Source organism: Dasypus novemcinctus, chromosome 7 (assembly GCF_030445035.2).
Source record: "Dasypus novemcinctus isolate mDasNov1 chromosome 7, mDasNov1.1.hap2, whole genome shotgun sequence".
NCBI classification, from domain to species: Eukaryota; Metazoa; Chordata; class Mammalia; order Cingulata; family Dasypodidae; genus Dasypus; species Dasypus novemcinctus.
The window spans coordinates 73,373,933-73,393,721 of record NC_080679.1 but is presented as its reverse complement, the minus strand read 5'-3'; the positions used below and the strand labels follow the sequence as shown (position 1 = coordinate 73,393,721).

Here is a 19,789-nt window from a genome sequence, read left to right as displayed (position 1 = left end):
TAATCAATAACCTTGCCTGAAGAGATATTCAAAACTATGTAAACATCTACCTACTAGTCACTGTTACCAGGTTGGGGATGGTATCAATATTTATAGGTATAGCTTTTATGTCAGATAGTCCTATGATTCCAGTAATAACTGGCTTTTTCTTTTAGGAGAAAGAAGAGGATGATTACATTCTAATGACGCGTATTCCGTTTACAACTGTTTATCTCCTTTAAAAGGACTTTGTACAAACTGGACTTCAGCTATGAACACATAAAAAGACAGGAGGTCTGATTAGATTTCACTGATGAATGCATTTCATTAGTCAAAAACAGTGCACGGTGTTTAGTACTTTTATAGTGGACTCCATTTTAAAGAAAATTTATATGTTATAGAAAATGGCATTTTATCAGTCTAAGTAGCCAATGCTGCCCACTGCATAACATTTTTCATATGAGACTGTGGTTGAGAAGACAGCTGTGATTCATTGTCTCCCAAATAACTGTACTTTTCTGAACGTAAACACTAGTTAAAGCATACCTTCAACTTCCTACTATATCTTAGGAGCAAAAAGATGGCAAAACTCTGTATTTCTGTCAGTTCCCATTACTTTGTGATACTTTTTTTTTTTTAAGATTTATTTATTTCTCTCCCCTTCTCCCCCCACCCTGATTGTCTGTTCTCTTTGTCTATTTGCTGTGTCGTCTTTGCCCGCTTCTGTTGTCAGCAGCATGGGAATCTGTGTTTCTTTTTGTTACATCATCTTTTTTTTTTTTTTTTTAAGATTTATTTATTTATTTTTAATTCCCCCCCTCCCCCGGTTGTCTGTTCTCTGTGTCTATTTGCTGCGTCTTGTTTCTTTGTCCGCTTCTGTTGTTGTCAGCAGCACGGGAAGTGTGGGCGGCGCCACTCCTGGGCAGGCTGCACTTTCTTTCGTGCTGGGCGGCTCTCCTTACGGGGCGCACTCCTCGCGCATGGGGCTCCCTTACGTGGGGGACACCCCTGCGTGGCAGGGCACTCCTTGCGAGCATCAGCACTGTTCATGGGCCAGCTCCACACGGGTCAAGGAGGCCCGGGGTTTGAACCGCGGACCTCCCATGTGGTAGATGGACGCCCTAACCACTGGGCCAAGTCCGCCGCCCACTTTGTGATAATTTTGAAAGTGTCAAGGATTTAGATGGCAAAAACTGAAATACATCTTGTATTATTTCTCTACTTTTTAAAGAACTATAGCTTTGGAAGGATGCTTATTCGACAGACAAGGAAACAGACTCTGGAAGGTGATTTGTTCAAAGCTGCACAGGTGGCTAGTGACAACAGCAGGCCCAGACCTGGGCTTCCTGGCATGTAACTACAGTCCAGCCTCTCCTACAGGGGTGTCGTCAGGGGCTGCCTGGACCTCATGTCTGCCAGTTTTGTCAGCTCAACTTCATGTAAACACCATACATTTCCAACAAACTATTTGTTATCTTATTTTCAGCTACCCTTTTATCTTCTGCTGGTTTTACTATGAATGGGTCTTCTAATTATAAGCAGTTTATAATGATTATTTTAGGAGTACATAAAAAAATCTTTCAATGGTAAGCAAAAGAGGTGAGAGGGAGGACTCGTATTAAATAAATGTCCAAAGACATTATTCCAAATACTCTCAATAATTAGAAAAAAAGCTATGAAGATGTTCCACTTCTAGAGTCAAATTTAATAAATTAATAAATGCATGCCAGATGAAAATTGGAAGTTACAACCAAAGACCAATAATAATTTAACAGAAAATGCTCTGTGCTGTATATTTTTTATTGGTATGGATAACTTATTAAAGTAAATCTGAAAACACATTTTGCTCTTGCTGGAAAGAAAGTACTATTATAGAAGAACTGAGAGAAACCAGAAATAAACCATTTGCATAAAGTAGGCATATGACATAGTCAATGGCGAAGCAATAGCCAGAGGTGCTGTTTTATCCATGTGTGTGCGTGTTTGTGTAAGTATCAGAAACCAATGACATAGAACCCAAAAGCAAAGTCACGACAGGTTTACTCTGCGAAACATGCTGAATTACAACCACAGACTATCTGGGATGTAGATGCTGTGCAGGTTTGTTGTTTCCTTTGAATGGGGTTCCCTTGCCAAGAGGGGGCTAATCATGCAATAGCTTGAGTTTTTTTAACATGATAAACACCCAGGATTACTAGAACTGGAAAGCGTGTGTTCACTGTTTTACAAGGACAGCTGAGCGGCACTAGAAAAACAACAGGAAGATCCTTCATTTTAATCCGGTTATATGCCCAAACCTCAAACCAAGAGAGAATTCAGCTATAAGGGCCAATTAAATAACTATAAAACATTCCTTCACCTGTATTAAGCATTTCTGTTTTCCCTCAAATTAACATTTAAAATAAAATGTCTTCATTTTTGATAAGGAGCTCCACCACCAGTCTCTGATATCGTATATCATTCAATGCAGCCATTGCATCTAGTTCTGGAGATCTCATAAGGGTTGGGCCAAAAACAATTCCAAGGTTCTCTGCATTCATGAGATTCTCCTTTTCGTGGAGGGTCACTCTGAAAAAATACAAGTAAAGAATAAATGACTGTGTAAGCCATTCATGGGGTTCTTCATTGTTTTTTGAGCTCTGAAAAAACGACAAGATCCCTGATAAGGTTTGTGCCCACTTACATCAACTCTCCTGCTAGGTTATTGCTCTGGACTTCTTAACTTCATCCCTGGATGCAGCAGTGCTCCAAAATGTATTCACCAAACGCAACGAATGTGTCATGATAATGAAAGAGGTTGTTGATGTGGGAGGAGTGTGGTGAGGGGGGTGGGGGGTATATGGGGACCTCTTATATTTTTTGAATGCAACATTTTAAAAAAATAAAGAGGGAAAAAAACTAAAACAACAACAACAACAACAAAAAACAAAGTACTGACTTTTCTTAAAGCAAATTACATGAGTAAATAATCTAAGCTTCTGGGGCTCACTGAGGTTCAAGCCTGAGTTGAAGTGTTGGACTATATGGGCCATATAGATCTCTTTGTGGATCTCTTGCCACAGCCTACACCTGCAGAGGTTTGTGTGCACAGGGTAGAGAAGGGACCAGGTTACCTTGATTATTCCATCCTCCCTCCCCTTTGGCCATCTTGTTTCTTGTGGAATATTTTTGTAAGCTGAACAGTTTATCGAGTATCCAGGGAAAGAGTAGTAGAGCGAGTAATAAGAAATGACTCAGGGTAAGCAACATCATCTGGGAGATTAAGTGTTCATATTCTTTTTACTGCTAGAGCAACAGCACAGAGACTATAATTTGAGAGGTATTCCTTTGTTTTACTGTGGACTACTTAATTGCACCAAGATAGGAGCAAACTTGAATCTACAAGTGAAGTTGTAAGCATATTAAACAAAGGTTTTTGAACTTATGGTGCTTTTAAAGAAAGAAAACATGTAAAGATACATAAAAAACTAAACATTGATTTCTGGAGAACTTGTGTGTTATAAAAATGTTAGACTGTTCCTTCTACAGTGAGACCTAATCACCTATTTCAAATAAAAATCCTGTAGGCATACAAAACAGATGTTAAATTTTGCTGCCTTTTTTCTTTCTAATCTAGTCACATAAGTTATTATTTTTAGGAGGTACTGGGGTTGAACCATGGACCTTGTACTGGGAAACAGGCACTCAACTGCTGAGCTACACTGGCTCCCCAGTCACATAACTTTTTATTTTTAAATAATTTCAAATAGTTGAAAAAATAATATAAAACCCATACAAAGAACTCCAACATACCTTCCACCCCCAATATCTAGATCCACCAATTTTTAACATTTTGCCACATTTGCCTTATCATTCTATCAATCCATCTATCGATCTTTCTACTGTTTTCTGAACGTTTGAGAGTGTATGTATCATGCTCCTTGAACACACTATATTTTCATGTGCATTTCCTAAGAACAAGGATATTCACTTGTATAACCACCTTGAGTACAGTTATGAAGTTCAAGGGCTCTGAAGACATCCAGACACTATAGTCAGGGCAGATAGCTCAGGAGATTGGTGCCTTGCCAGTGGGCTGTACTTTGGAATTTATGTTCCCCAGAGTGAAAGAGGTGGACTCAGTTGTGGTTTCCCTACACATGGCTCTTCTGTCCTTCTATTTGAACCTATAAGCACTAGAGTTGATAGGTGTACATCTAAGAGACTTAAATCTTTGGGCTATCCATGTGCCACTGGGACCCTGAATCTCAATGGAGTTGCAACACCTACTTTCCAGTTCATTGGTCTCATCTAGGACAACTAATATGGAGGTGATGATGGACATACCAAGGAACTGAGAGTCTACAACTGCAAGCAAGAGAGTCCCATCCATCAGCCCTATGGGATCACAGCCCCCTCTCAATTAGCAGTGCAGTTGACATCACCATCCCAGAATCCTCAGGATTGGGGAATGAACTATAGACTAAAGTAGACTTACTGGTATTTGACTATAGACTGATTGTGATTTTAGCAATGGAAAAAATTATATCATTGATGAGGAGGCAATGGCCAGTGGAGGTTCTGAGGGCAAGGAGAGGGAAAAATAGGTGTAATATGGGGGCATATTTGGGACTTGGGAATTGTCCTGAATGACACTGCAATGACAGATACAGGCCATTATAAATCTTGCCATAACCTACAGAATTAGGCGGAAGAGAGTGTAAACTGCAATGTAAACTTTAATCCATGTTTAGTGGCAAATGTGTTCATCAATTGTAATTGTAATCAATGTACCTCACTAATAAAGAGTGTTGTTTACATGTGAAAATGTGGGAGGTGTGGCGAGCAGGGCATATGGGAATCCTCTATATTTTTTATGTGACGCTTGTATAATCTAAATATCTTTAAAAAAAAATTAAAAAAAAAGAGAAAGTTATATATTCCAATTTTTCTTATGTCCCAAGAATGCCCTTTTGTCATCCATTATTATATCCTATTCAGGGGATTATGGCTTGTATTTAATTGTTATTATCTCTTTACTTGCTCTTTTTTTTAAATTATGCAAACATACATGTAACATAATCTGTTCCATTTCATCCATTCCCAAGCATACCATGGTCATATAATTTTAAAGCCACTAAAACTACTAAGCCTTGGACATACAATCTTAAAACTTTGCTTCAACTGGTAGGGGTCCAGGGTAACAGAGCAGGGAAATAAAGCCATGTTACTATCGATCACATTAAAACATTATAAGAACTAACTGAAGTATTATTTTAATTTTCATTCCTTTCTTCTACTTTTTACACCAGTTGACAGCAATGGCAAAAATAATCTAAAATTCCATCATCAAGTTGAAAGGGCCCATTTTGGAGCAAGAAGAAAACTGTCTTCTTGCAAGTTGCTTTGTTCTTGCTTTACTATGCTTTAATTTCCACAAAATCAATGCATATCATGGCAGAATATTGGTATTTCTAGCATATCTGCAAACATACACTAGAAATGTAAATATATTTATGTCAGAATTAGGTCTGCATTCATATGATAGGGTAGAATATTTTTAGCATTCCTTCTCAACTAGTGCAATTTCACACATGAAGACAATTAGCTATGCATTTATTTATTCATTCAACAAATCATTTGTCCTTTCTTTCACCTTTTATTTCATTTTATTCTTAAAATTTGGATGCAACATAAGTTTAAGATTTAAAGTCTGTAACTTGCCTCTTTAGGTGCGCCATGAGGTACCGAAGAGTTTCGCAGTGAGCAGGTGGCAGTAGTTTTAGTGCTTCGTGAAGGGTTTCCAATTGCTCATCGGGGTCCATAATTTCTGAAATAGCAAGGTGAATACCAAAGAGAAAAAAGGTTTAACAGACTACTTATACAAATGGTTCATTTAATTCTACTCTGCTGGTGAATTTCTAAAACTGGTAAGAAACACTATCTTACAGATCCTTGTCCACAGCTTTGGAAAATAATTTTAAACCTCAAGTCCCAGATTTCTAAAGGTTCTTAATTTCAATCTGACAGTACTGTTCTCTTGGACTTTTGGGGGTTGCATCCGGTATTCTTTGGAATGTTTTGGAATCTGGTAACTTTGGAAATTGGACATTGGATACATAAAGCCTAACTATGAAAAACCCAGACTCATTTGTAGATATGGATTGAAACTTCTATATCCAAATGAGATCACCTTAGAAATAGATTTATTCTAGTGATGCTGCACTGTTAAAAGTATTTTAAAAATGCCCTTTAGTGATGTATACAAGCTATGTCACCCCTCCCCTAATACATCCAAAGATGTATTACTTGACATTTATGCTTTTTATTTTTTAAATGAAGAAATGTATCATCCTGCATTTACTCTACTTGTTCACTGGATTTAGCTTTTACTTACTTTGGATGTCTTTGAAAAAAATCAAATTTACCCTCGAAGCACAAACTTCTTAAGATATTTAGAAGAATATTTAGAAGAATGAACTGCAGACTTTGAAGGAATTTCTAAATGTTTTTTGAATAACAGGATTCCTGACATAAGGATGATTCTTCTGAAGGTGGAAACTTTGAAGGGGACCATCTTTGGATGTTTCAGTTCTGATGTATTGGCCAAAAAGCCAGCCACATCTCTTTAAGGTCACAGATGACATTCAATTTATCAATCGTTGCCATAATCGAAACAACAGATGTCTTTGGAATTCTGTGCTCTCAAAAAGAGCAGAGCACCTTATCACATTCCTATTTTCACCCAAATGTCAAGAAGATGGGTGCCTTTAAATGTTAGCAACAAGATCCCATATTGCTAAGCCCTGATCAGGACAGCAGCCTTGAAATGCCTAAAGGCTATACCTGACCAGAATGTAGCATTTAAGGCATTAAGCCAAGAACCCTGGTCTTTCTAACTTATATTTATAAACAAACCAAATCAATATGTTGGAGTCAACACTGGCCCAAAATAAATGTGAAAGTTTCTAATACTGGTAAAACACACAGATACAAAAGGATTTAAGATAAATTTCAGAAAATGAGCAATGCCTATAACTTTTTAATTCAAAGAAATGTTGACTATTATACAATTTCTCTCCAAAGCTTCCGCAAATTCCTGACTCGTTTCTTTGCAGTAAACAATGCAGTTTTTGTCTTTTGCCATGGTAAGTAATTCATGGTCTTTGGACCTTGGGGCCTTTAAAGAGTGCCATCTCAGATATTGAAATTCAATCGTTCAATTGCTCGAATTCCATTTACTACCTACTAAATTTTTACCATAGGACTAATTAATTTAAACTACACTATTCTAGAAATTGCCAAAAGAGTAATTTAGTTTCCCCTTAACTTCCACAATTAATCTTTGTAGGGAGAACCTGAGATAATGTGAAATTAAAAAGTGTCGGTAGACAAGCAAACAAATTTCCTTGCTCTTGGGGAGCTTACCTTCTATTGGAGTGTGTACAGGGTTGAAATACATCCCCCTGAAAAATGTGTTCAACTCCTAAGTCCTGGTACCTATGAACGTGACTGCTTCTGGAAAGAGGTCGTTGCAGATGTACTCACATTAAGCTGGGCCATGCCGGATTAGGGTGTGCCCTAAATGCATTACCACTTATGTCCTTGTAAGAAAAGGGAAATCTAGACACTGACAGAGACAACACAGGGAGAATGCCACGTGATGATGGAGGCAGAGACTGGAACGACGCACCTGACAAGTCAAGGAATGATGAGGATTTCTGGCAACCACTAGCAGCTCAGAGAGAGCATGGAACAGATTCTTCCTCAGAGCCCCCAGAAGGAACCAACCTTGCCAACACTTGGGATTTCTAGCCTTTAAAACTTTAAAGAGAATAAATGTGTGATTTTTAGCCACTCAGTTTGTAGTACTTTGTTATCGCAGCCCTAGGAAACTAACACAGAGAGGGACAGACAACAAGCAATGAATATAATCTTTAAAAAAAAAGCAAATTGTATATTAGAATGAGGCATGTGTTATGAGAAAAACTACAGGATAAAAACATTGGAAGTCCTGGGGTTTGGATTTTTTCTTTTTTTTGGCTTTTTTTTTTTTTTGCAATTTTAAGTAGGGTAGTTGGGCTAAGCCTCGGTGAAAAGGTTTTGAGCAAAGAAAGTGAGGGAATGAGACATGTGGAGATCTGGCAGGAGCTGGTTCCAGGCAGAGGAACAGTGATGCAAAGACCCTGAGACGAGACTATACCTGAAATGTCTGTGGAAAAGTGAGGAGCCAAGTGTGGCTGGAGGAGGGTGGGCAAAGAGGGGAGCAGGACATGATGACAGAAAGGTAACTGGGCACTGCATTGTGTCAGGCTAGTCTAAGGGTTTTGCGTTTACACTGAGAGAAATGGGAAAATTTTGAGCAAAGGACTGCCATGAGCTGACATACATTTTTCACAGTATCTCTTCTCTGGCTGCCATGCTGAAAACAGACTATATAAGGGCAAGAATAAAAGCAGAAAGACCATTCCAGTAATTATTACAAAATCCACATGAGGAATGACAGCAGTTTAGACCAGGTAGTAGCAGTGAATGTGATGAGAGTTGTAAGAGAAGAGAGGAATCAAGAATGAGCCACAATTTTGGCTTAGGCAACTGGGAGGATGGAGTCTACATGAACTGAGATGGGAAAGATTGTGGGTGAAAGAGGCTTGGTGGGAAGATCAGGAGTTCTGCTTGAGAGGTCTATCAGACAGTTAAATGAAAAGGCTGGCTGTGGATTTATCTGGTGTTCAGGGAGAAGTCTAAAGATATAAATGAATATACTATTAGTAGTGAGAGAGAGTCTTCCCTGGATGTCACTTTTCCTTTTCTTCCATTTACAGAGGTAAGTATATCCACTACTAATTTTTCAAAGAACACAAATCCTTAGTCCTAAGAAGAGCACAGGATAATTTAGGAGGGAGAGAGACAAAAAAGAAGGTATCCTCCAAAATGATGATGAAGGCGCTGACAACCATGTCAGAGAGGCCGTAGGGAGAGGGATGATCTTACCAACTGTCTTCAAATATATGAGAGTCTTGCATGTGGAAGAAGGTGATCCCCAAAACACTGTCAATGGGAGGAAGTTAACATCAGGCAGATTTCTGTTGTACCCAAGCAAGGCTTTACCCCACCTTACAGCTGTCTGTGTAGATTGGCTACAGAAGGAAGCAATGGTTGCTGGGTGTTTCAAGAATGTGTGATAGGGAAACGGACTTGGCCCAGTGGTTAGGGCGTCCGTCTACCACATGGGAGGTCCGCGGTTCAAGCCCCGGGCCTCCTTGACCCGTGTGGAGCTGGCCCGTGTGCAGTGCTGATGCGCGCAAGGAGTGCCGTGCTGCACAGGGGTGTCCCCCGCGTAGGGGAACCCCACGCGCAAGGAGTGCACCCATAAGGAGAGCCGCCCAGCGCGAAAGGGGGAGCAGCCTGCCGAGGAATGGCGCCGCCCACACTTCCCGTGCCGCTGACGACAACAGAAGCGGACAAAGAAACAGACAAAGAAACAAGACGCAGCAAAAAGACACAGAAAAGAGACAACCGAGGGAGGGGAGGGGAATTAAATAAATAAAAAAATAAATCTTAAAAAAAAAAAAAAAAAAAGAATGTGTGATAGAAGGAAGTCTAGTTACATGACCCCTTAGAGTACTGGAAAACTCTAAGATTCTATAGGTATCAACATAAAATTCTCAGTTTACTCCTTCAACATGTACATACTGAGCACCTATTATGAGAGTGAGGGGCCATCACAGGGCCAGGGGAACAAACACGAGTGAGAGAACGCCCACCTTTAGGGGGTTACAGTCTAGTAGGAAGGACAAGATGCAAATAAACCTTCCAGCCTGAAGGAAAGAGGCTGTGCAAGAGGTCGGGGCAAAGTACAATGGGAATAGAGAGGAGAAAGATTATCTTTGGATGAGAAGTCTAGAGAAGAAGTGATGGCATTTGAGGAGGACATGGAAGGATTTGGAGAGTTTGGGCATTGTTGGGGTATACTGGTAATTCTTTATACAGAAACTCAAATACAAGAAGAAATAAGATTTAGCTAAACAAAAGGGGCAAATCAGTGGTAAGTCTCATTCCCGGACTTCTCTCCTCTTCAGAAAATGTGAACTTGCTGGGGACAAAGAACTCTGGAGTTGTTTTGCTGGAGATTATCTGACTCACTGAAAGTCACACATCAGCTGAATCAGGTAGTCTTTTTAAGTTCTTGCAGGAAAAGAGTGTTTAGGCTCTTGGCCATGGGAAGATTTCCAGGGATTTCTGACATTGAATACTATTAGGAGATCACCTCTGGTAGTGTCATTTTTATTGTAGTTGGGAAGCATCTGTGAATGCTGGGTTATTCATCAAGCCCTGTGAAAGGCACCTGTCCTCTAGGTCACTCTATTCTAGGGCAGCAATTTCTTAAGGAGTGGAGAGGGAGGCAAGGAAGAATGGGTGGGTAGACCAAGATTGCAAGGTGAGCTCCTGAGGGAGTTTCCAAAGGATTATGAAGATCTTGAAGCCTTTAGGTGGGATGACCTGGCCTCCTCCACCCCCTGCATCCCTTTTTCATTTCCTGCAACGTCCTTCAAAATTTCAAGCTGCAGGTTCTCCAAGGGGCGGGGGGGGGGGGGGGGGGGGGGGTTTGGGGGTGGTGGTGCTGCAACAGCTGAACTCAGAACAGCCTTAAGATGCACTCTGATTTTTTTTTGTTGTTGGCAAGGATGGTAATGAGTGCCAGGGCCCCTAAGATCTTTAAGAACATGACCCAAATTCTTTTAGGGACTGAGAGAAAAAAGTTTAAAAGTAACTGCATCAGGAGGGGCCATTTAAGCTCATTCTTTGTTTGGAAGGGATTCCTCCCTGACCCTCTTCCTCCTCTGTGTTCCCTTCCATCAGGGGAGCCAGGCAGTGTGGCACAGTGAAGAGAGCAAGAGCTTTGAAGTTAGTCAGACATGGGTTTGAACTGTCTCTAGTAATATGACCTTGGACAATCTACTTATACCTTATAATATCTCTTCTTTTCTAAAATGCTATCACAGATGTAACACACCTAGCCTGATTCCTGGTCCCTCATATATACTCTATAAATGATAGCTTCTCTCATCATCCTTATCTTGGCTTTTTAAGACAATGGCTGTATCGCTACTATTGTAAAGAACAAAGATGACTTGAATGTTAGAAAAATCATGTATGAGGATACAGTCTTGAGCAATTACATCAATACCAAACATGTACAATCAGTGTTTATATCATGAAAAAGGATTATGCCAGGGTTTTTGGTGTCACAGAAATCATGCATCAAAATAGGTGAAATCATAAGAAGGAGGAATTTCCACTTTGATTTAGCAAAGTTTCTTATGATGTGGTTTCAAGAGCTCTCTAGACATACAAACCCCAAACAATGACAAATGGTTTGGAAAGAGAAGGAGAATAATAAAAAGGGGAGGTTTTCTTCATCAAAATAGAATAAGTGTGGGGAAAGGTGAGGTAATTTGGGAGTGTGAGGTAAAAGGCCTTCCAATCTAACAGTAAAGGCTTGGATTTTACTTTTAACCAGACAAGGTGGCTGTGTAGAGTTCAGAGCCTGGGTGTGAATCCTTGTTCTGTCCTGTGATCATTGCGTGCTCTTGACTTAGGTATGGCACCCAGGTTTCAGTTTTACTCCCAAGCAATATGGGGAAAGGAATGACTATCCTGTCCATCTCTCAGTGTTGTCCTGGGATCAAAGTAGACTTGTTACCTCTCTGTGGAGGAGACCTTTGCCCCACAAAACAAGAACATGTAAACTCCCTCAGATAATTTCCAAGATCAGCCCTGACTTAGTCCCAAGATGAGAGGACATAAATTCTTACAGTAGGAACCTAGAGTCTTGCATGCTTTCTATACAACAATGAAAAAATCAGGGTCATTCTTACAGCTGTACTCTACATGGGAGCTTGAGCTGACTGGCAAGAAATCAGGGCTACATGGAACTGTCCACAAAAATTCTCAACAAAACTCTGAAGGGAAAATTCAAAATCAGAACAAAGAAAGTTTGTACTTCATGAAATTTCAAAATCAAAAAGCAAATTAGTGTTACTAAGGAAGCGATGCTATTATTTAAAGATCAAGGGAACATATGGTTTTAAAATGAGAAAGGCAAAATGACAGAAATAGTTTATCTTTTCTAAAAAAGAGTAATGCCAACACTTAAAATCTGTTAAGAATTCCCTCCTTCAAAAAAAGATAGTGTGAATTTCAGGTATAATTTTTATAGCATAAATAAAACTTGGCAAATGAGCCTTTGCTGCTTCTCATTTTCATCTCAACTAGAATTTAAAAAGTAACTTCTTGATCTAAAACAGTGCTCCCTAAAATGTTATCTATAAACCCGTGCCAGTATACCAACTGTTTGTTAATGGTCGGGTGCAGAATAATTACTGAGGTTGAGAGTAAGAAATTAATAACTTTTATGGCAATCTAACAGGTGTTTTGTATGTTTTTGTTTTCATTTTATTTTTCTAGTAATTCATTTTTATTTTATTTATAGAAGTGTTGGTCCATATCTCAGAAGCACTGTTATAAATCTCAGTTTGGAAAATGAGGTATAGTTCATTATTAAAAAACCTTCTAATGGTACAAATCATAAAGAACCTATGTTAGAAAAGACTGCAAAATTTGTGGGAGTACATTTACCATGGAGAGAGGTAAAGGGGAAATTTTTCATAAAATGCTTCAAGATACCGAGGAGAGAAAACAGGAAAAGTCATTACCAGGAGGAGACAGTCTGCAGGCTGTTTGGAGTATGGGTGGTCATACTTACTGGCAGACTCTATAAACTTAGGATAGGCGTCGTACGTGATGAGTGGAATCGGCAAATCCCTGAAGTACAGTTTAAGCGCACCCGTAATAATGTTGATATCTTCATAAACGTTCACAGAAATATCTGCTTTTTCACCATCTTTTAGCGTTAAAAGAAAGAAAAGAAATAATTGGACCCAGAGCACTGTTTTTAAAAAATGACATATTTGTGAATACAGGTTTTAAAAATTAGCATTGTTTCAGGTTTTAATATCAAATTCAGGAGCTAAATGATATATATTAATGATAAATTTTTAGTGAAATAGCAAAATCTATTTTTTCAAACTATTCCAAAGTTACTGACTTTTCCAAGCTTAATTACAGGAGGGGGAAGAAGTAAGGTCAATAGAAATATCTCTTGATTTTATCATTACTTGAAGTACCAGGGAATCATACAGGCTTGCTTTTTTTAATTTAAAAAAAAAATAAACATAGAGAATGTGACAACTAATGACAGAGGTAATTGGAATTTACAAAAGATCAATAGCACAAAAGACTGCCTTTTCTCACCCCACGTTCCTACATATAACATTTGGGCCTTGCTGAGATCTGGGGTAGAAGAGGTAAAGAGAAGTAACAAAACAAAAGTTGAGAGTATTGAAATAACAAGAATAGATGAAATTATAACATGGAGGAATATTTTAAAGGTGAATCCTGAGACTTTCAAGTAAAGCTGGCTTTCCTTCAGAGTGGTCCCTTCTTTATCCCTCTGCATTCAGTACTTTACGTTGTTAAAATATCTGCATTTTCATCTACTAAAGATTTTATTAGTGTCTACTGTGAGTTAGATACTATGCTAGATTTCTTTTATTTCATTTGGCTTATAAAAGATTTTTATGGATTAAAAAGCAGCCTATTTTAAAATGCAAATACCTCCGCCTATCAGATATACACCTCTAAGTGTGAATTAGATCATCAGAGTCTGTCTTTCACACTTAGGTTGAAATCAGATGCAGTGGCAGTACAAGTTGGGATACAGTGCTTTCTGGAAGGAAAAGGTGACATAGATTGTTTTAATGGGGGACCTCAGGGAAGCATATAGGTGCTGGGGACAGGGGTCTAAGGACCTGGAGAAATGGGAATGGGTAAGCAATAAGGAAAGTAGAAGAATGACGAAGGCAAATATCAACTCTATCGAAAATTTTACTCAGGAAAGAGAAAGAATAAGTTTCTGTCTCTTTGGCCACATGGCTCTTGTTTCCAATACCTGTTAGTCATTTTTCTAAGAGACTCCAGGTTTCATACATCCTGTTCCAATCATAGGCTATACATCCAATTTTTGGTTGAGAACATAAAGTCCCCATCAGTATAGTTCAGTTACTTGCTGGGTTTTTATAGGATTTGGAGGCTGATCTGAACCTGGCTGCCATTCAGATAATTCTTTGAATGGTAAGAATGTTGGGTCCATGGTATCTCAGTCTACCCTTCCTTTCCTTACTACTCTAAGCTACAGTACCTGTCTGCCTTGCTGGGTCTGCATCAGGATCTTTGCACAAACTCTTCATTGCCAGGGCCTTTACATGTCCTGTTTCTTTGCTACTCAAGCCGTACACAGCCAACTTCTATAGACTCCTTTAAGATTTAGCCTAGATAATTCTTCTTCAGGGATGTCTCAAAGATCTCCAGCAACTCCTCTGCCCAGATTGGTTAAGTTCTCCAGTTCTTGTTATTTTCCTTTATGATATTTATTAAAGTAGATATTTAATAACCATTGTGTGATTACATACTGCGAGCCATTCATGAGGGCAAGGACAAAGTGCATACAGTTAAGTGCTATATTTAAAGTAAAGAACTCTGGCACAGAGCAGCTGCTTAATAAATATTTTTAAATTAATGACTCAATGGAAAACAGATTTATAAAAGTTAGCAGACTAAAAGATGATACTCTGGAACTTACTAAGTATATTATTATTAAACTGATTCTTTTGAAACCTGCTTTTTTAAATAACAATTTTATTTCCTTCTATCTATTTTAAAATAATGTAAACACATTCTGGAATTTGACATCCAGAAACTAAATTTCAACTAGGACCATGAAATATCAGTATAGTCTAACATAACATGTTGTTCCCTTGTTGTTTCATCACTTGTGGCTCTTGACTCTTCAGCCATATTGGGGCTCTTCTGGGATTTTATTTGCTTTGACCTTCCCATGAACCTCTCACAGCAGCAGCTACCTATTTGCTGTTCTACCAGAAGATAAAATGTAGCAAAGCTATAATAGCATCTGCTGACCTTGAAGTAGATATTTTTCCATTCAGTGGCAATCTCCTAAACTAGGGAAGATTTTTCTAAATCCTGTTTTTTCACTTTGACACTTGAACTAAATGAGTTCATTTTAGCATTCTATGGATCCTGCCTTCCTTTTTCCTGGAGCTCATTATTTGAAAGTTTATGCCTCCCAAAAGTGATAATAAAATTTAATTTTATTAAATTTATTTGATAGCTCTATTCCTTTGAACACACATGGATTTGGGGCAGCACTCATGCAAAGAATTTATTTAAATTATCTGCATCACTGATTTCTTTCACATCCTTGTTTAAAATTTTTTAAAAAATTAAAGTTAATAGATCACAAGGAATGTTACATTAAAAAAAATAAAAAAAGACCTAAGATGTTCCCATATAACCTACTCCTCACCCCCCACAACATCACCCTTGTTTAAATTATGCCATCATTCCTACGGATTCTAAAGATGCTCCCATGGATGTGGCTCTATGTAGCCAAGGTAAGCTCGTCATGAATTGTCAAATCTGTTATTGGTATTAGCACTGAAAGACTGTCTCACGTTTTTACTGAGAGGAAACTACCATTTATTTGCTTTCTGGGACCCATGGAAAACATTCAGTTCTTTTTCAGTGTTGGCTTATTTTTGAGAATCCATGGCCAGAGGCTGGGAAGGAAAGAGATGCCTCTTAACATTTATGTTAAGATTCAGGATTGTTCTCCTTGATGCTTACTTGGACCATCACCACCACTACTTAGCCTCACTTCCTGTGGGCTGGCCTAGATCTCCTCATATTTAATTTCTTTTTGTCTCTTGCTTCTGCTCTGTTGCCTCTAAGAGATTTGTGAATGCCGGACGGGGCGGGGCAGAGCGTGATGGAGCTAGAATTAAATACTTGAAAATGAAAGAGTTTCTTTAAAAGATTATGACTTTTTTCCTTCACTCTTACTCTGTTTTCATTTTCTATATCCAAGGTTATGGTTTCTCTTTGGTAACAGCTTATTCCAGTACTAAGGCAAAGACAAACTGCAGGACCATGGAAACAGATCTTAATTTAAGAGTTAGTAAAAAGAATAAGCCCTGCTGGATCTTTTCTCGAGCCGGTCCCTCCCTCCCACAGTGGTGTGGATCCTGTGCCCCAGCTCTTCTCAGGCTTCCTGCCCGCCCCACCCCCAGGAGCTAGGACTGGAGTCTCAGCTCAGTCAAAGATGGTGAAGTCGTGCACAGAACCAGAATGACAAGTCAAGCTGGGGGAGGGCAACTCAAGCCAGAGAAATGTGAGATTTTAATAACTTAGAGCCCCCTGACTCTTTTCTCTATGGTTTATGGTAAATTGAATGCTCTTTACGTATTTTGGTGAACATGGACAGCCTTTGGTACTCAAATACTGGTAATGTTAAATTTTAAACTTCTTTCTCCCACTGAAATTTGACAGTTTAATACTTAAACTGATAAAAATTAATACAAAATTATAAGCTAAGTACTTGAATCTATTTTTTTTTTTTAAGGAGGTACTGGGAATCGAACCGGGGACCTTGTAAATGGGAATCAGGTGCTCAAACCACTATGAGCTACATCCACTCCCCCTGAATCTTTTTATTTGGTAGAGTAATCATCAATGATTTAGAAAAATAATGCAAAAAACCCCATAAGAAATAGTGCCTTTCTGGCAAAGAATATTATTGTCCTAAGTTAATGAACATACCTCTGTCAAAAGCCATCTTGACATCTTCAATTAGGTCACTAAATCCTGACACTCGGTATAGTCCTTCAGAATTAAGACCTGTAAAGGAATAACATGGAAAGTGTCTTTTTTTTTCAAATTTTAACTTCTTCCCATACTTTAGGCTGGGGAGGTAATGTGTCAGAAAGAATAATCAAGCACAATGTTTAGAAACCTTGTCACACATTTCTCCTAAAATAAAACCCTTTCACTCACAGTTCTTTAAGTTGGACTTACTGTCATGTGAACATTTTCAATTTGGCTTATCATTTTGTCTAATTAGATCAAATATGTGTAGTCTTAAGGGAAATAATTTATCACCCCAATTATACCACAAATTCTTTTACACAACAAAAGGCTAAGATAAACTATATTCACAGGCCTGTAGCAATTTTCCCAGGTGAGAAAGAATAATTAGGGTGAAGCTCAGGTTTTGGGCCTTGGACAGTTTTAATAGAATATTTCCACTTTTGCTTTTTAGCCCTAAGAAAAAGATGAAAACCAAAGAGCAAATTGGTATCTAAATGTTAGCTTTTGCAGACCTGGAAGCATTGTCTATAAATATATATTTTAAACATACTTTTTTATAATTGGTTAAATGTACCTTGAAATTAAGCTGTTTAATTACTTGTTAAATTAATTTATTTCAGACTCTCAGATTATTTGCCATTTGAAACCATTCCCACCAAAATTAAAGAAGACAACTTGTGCTGTGTAATGAGGTGCTCAGAAAGGTAGTAGGACTTGTATTCATAGTGAATTAAGACTACATTAAACCATGCTGGAAATCACCTCTAGATTCAATTTCCCTGATGCACATATCTACCACCATTGGCCGCTTAGTGATGTGTGCTTTCACCAGCGTTGTGAGGTCACAGCTGTACACCTTCTTGACATGTTTCAAGTCTGGCTTACAGTCATTTGGGACCATCTTGGAACACTGTTTATGAACATTCAAACCACAATCTAAAAAAAGAATAAAGAAAGAAATTATTTGTTATTGCTTTTAGAGTATTTTGTATGTCCTATTGTGGTTATTTTAGCAAAAGGCATTCCAGCTTGAATTTAAGAGGACTGGCCTTCAGAAATTCGTTCAGAATGGGGAAACATTTCTCCCATCTTTTTTGGTGGGAAGACTCTGGTTATAAGTTGAGACCAGAATTCTAAGCTCAGGCTTCATCATTTACTAGTTGTATGGGCTCAGGAAAATAAAACAAACAAACAAACAAACAAAACAAAAAAACCCCCAAACAACCCTGATAATAAAAATGTGTTTGATGCCTACAAAATGTAACGTGATGAATCAATTAAAAATTTAATCCAATTCTTAAAAGTTACATAAAAATATATTTAATGGGGGATATAGACACATTTTAATACATTTTATATGATTTAATACATCGATCTGATTGGCCCTCCAAAAGTAAGAGTATCTTAAAATGATGCTGTTCATACTTATATCTATTCATAAGTCTTTTTTTTAAATACCCTCCCTCCCTTGCGGCTTTTTGTGTGCTGTCTGCTATCTGTGCCCATTTGTTGTGAGCTCTTCTGTGTTGTTGCTGGCCTCCCTTTTTTGTTGTGTCACCTTGCTGAGTTGCTGTCTGCAGCACTTGTGGGCTGGTGGCTCTCCAGTGGGCAGGCGAGGCTGCCTTCACAAGGAGGCCCCGGGACGCGAATCCAGGGCCTCCCGTATGGTAGACGAGAGCCCAACTGTTGAGCCACAGCCACTTCCCTCTATTCATAAGTCTTTATATAGATATGAGATAAGTAATTTATAATTCATCTAGTAGCCAACATATAATTCAACAGTAACCTCTACTGAAGTCTATCTTTTGCTTTGTAATTTTACTGGGTTATAACTTTAAGATACCAGAACCCAAACATTTTCTAGTTAATATTTTGAAATGCTTTTATTTTTCAACAAGAAAAGTATGATGAAATTTTAGAAGGGACAGAGAGCAATATAATATTTTTCTAAATCAACCTGAACTGTGATACCCAAAGCTGAATACTAAATACTAAAAACTAAAATAAGTCATGGTCAACTTTGTTTTTAAAAACATAATTTGTTTTCAAAACTGAAAAATGGCTGAGTAGGGAGCTCCAGAACCCAGCCCCTCCACCAAAACAACAATTAAATGAGCAGTACCTGTGTGAAACAACTATTTTGGAACTTCAGAGTCCAGAATAACATTGTACAGCATCCAGGGAAGAGTGGGAGGAAGTGGCTCATAAATTATGGTGAAGAACTGTAAACTGCTCACTCTGTAGCGGCTACCAGCAGCCATCCCCCAATTTTGCTGCAGGCCACCATGGGATACAGTCCCTGGCTAGATGTTGCTGATGGAAAGGGACATAAAAATCCTCTTCCTCAAGAACAGGGGTGCACAGGCCGATCACAGATCACGGCTTTTGATTTGTGAATTTGGATAGCTGGGTCCTGGCTCTGAGGGTAGCCACTGTTTCAGTTCTCTCCAGACAGGGGCTGCAGTGGTGAAGATTTCAAGCTGCGGGCTTCCTAAGGACTAAAGTTAGTTGAATGGCTGCATTTGCTGGGCAGGCCAGGAAAGCTCTGCTTTGGGGAGCCCTCAGAGAAGTTTCTGGCACCCTTCCTGATCTACTCCACAGGGCACTTTGGAGCCAGTCTATGTTCCTGACCCTGTTTTGGCTGGGAAAGTCCTCCCCAGGGTGACCTGCCTCCCAGAATTTGCCCTCCAAGAAAGCAGTGAGACAATGAAAGGAGTGTAAAAAACTACAGAGGTGGACAGACTGGGACAAAGTCCTGCCAGCTACAGATAACCAGGAGAGGGAAATTTGTCACCTAGGAAACAGAGGGGACAACCAAACTCCTGGGTGAATAGGGAACTACAAAAACAACTTATCTTTGTCTGATTAATATGGCAGGACTTTTAAAAAGGCACGATAAAACTTATCTGTTACATTATTTTGTCATATCTTTTCTCTATTTATAAACCCTAAAGAGAAATTCAGTAGAATAAAAACAGTAAAATTTTGACGCACCCACATAATAGTAAAACATGTGAATGGCATTTAAATATCTGATATTAAC

General features: G+C 38.7%; 1 protein-coding gene across 3 annotated transcripts in view; it reads right to left on the bottom strand.

Annotated features, from left to right (window-relative positions):
- Positions 1-1,763: 1,763 nt before the first annotated feature.
- CHN1 (chimerin 1) overlaps positions 1,764-19,789 on the bottom strand; it is a 191,497-nt gene continuing 173,471 nt past the window's right edge. For all 3 annotated transcript variants that reach the window (XM_004476808.5, XM_071216288.1, XM_058300622.2), the window contains 5 exons: positions 17,509-17,682; positions 16,699-16,776; positions 12,728-12,865; positions 5,683-5,788; positions 1,764-2,547 (listed from right to left, as the gene is read on the bottom strand). In XM_004476808.5, the coding sequence (XP_004476865.2) occupies positions 2,376-2,547; positions 5,683-5,788; positions 12,728-12,865; positions 16,699-16,776; positions 17,509-17,682 (668 nt within the window). In that variant the 3' untranslated portion in view covers positions 1,764-2,375. The remainder of the gene's footprint in view (positions 2,548-5,682; positions 5,789-12,727; positions 12,866-16,698; positions 16,777-17,508; positions 17,683-19,789) is intronic.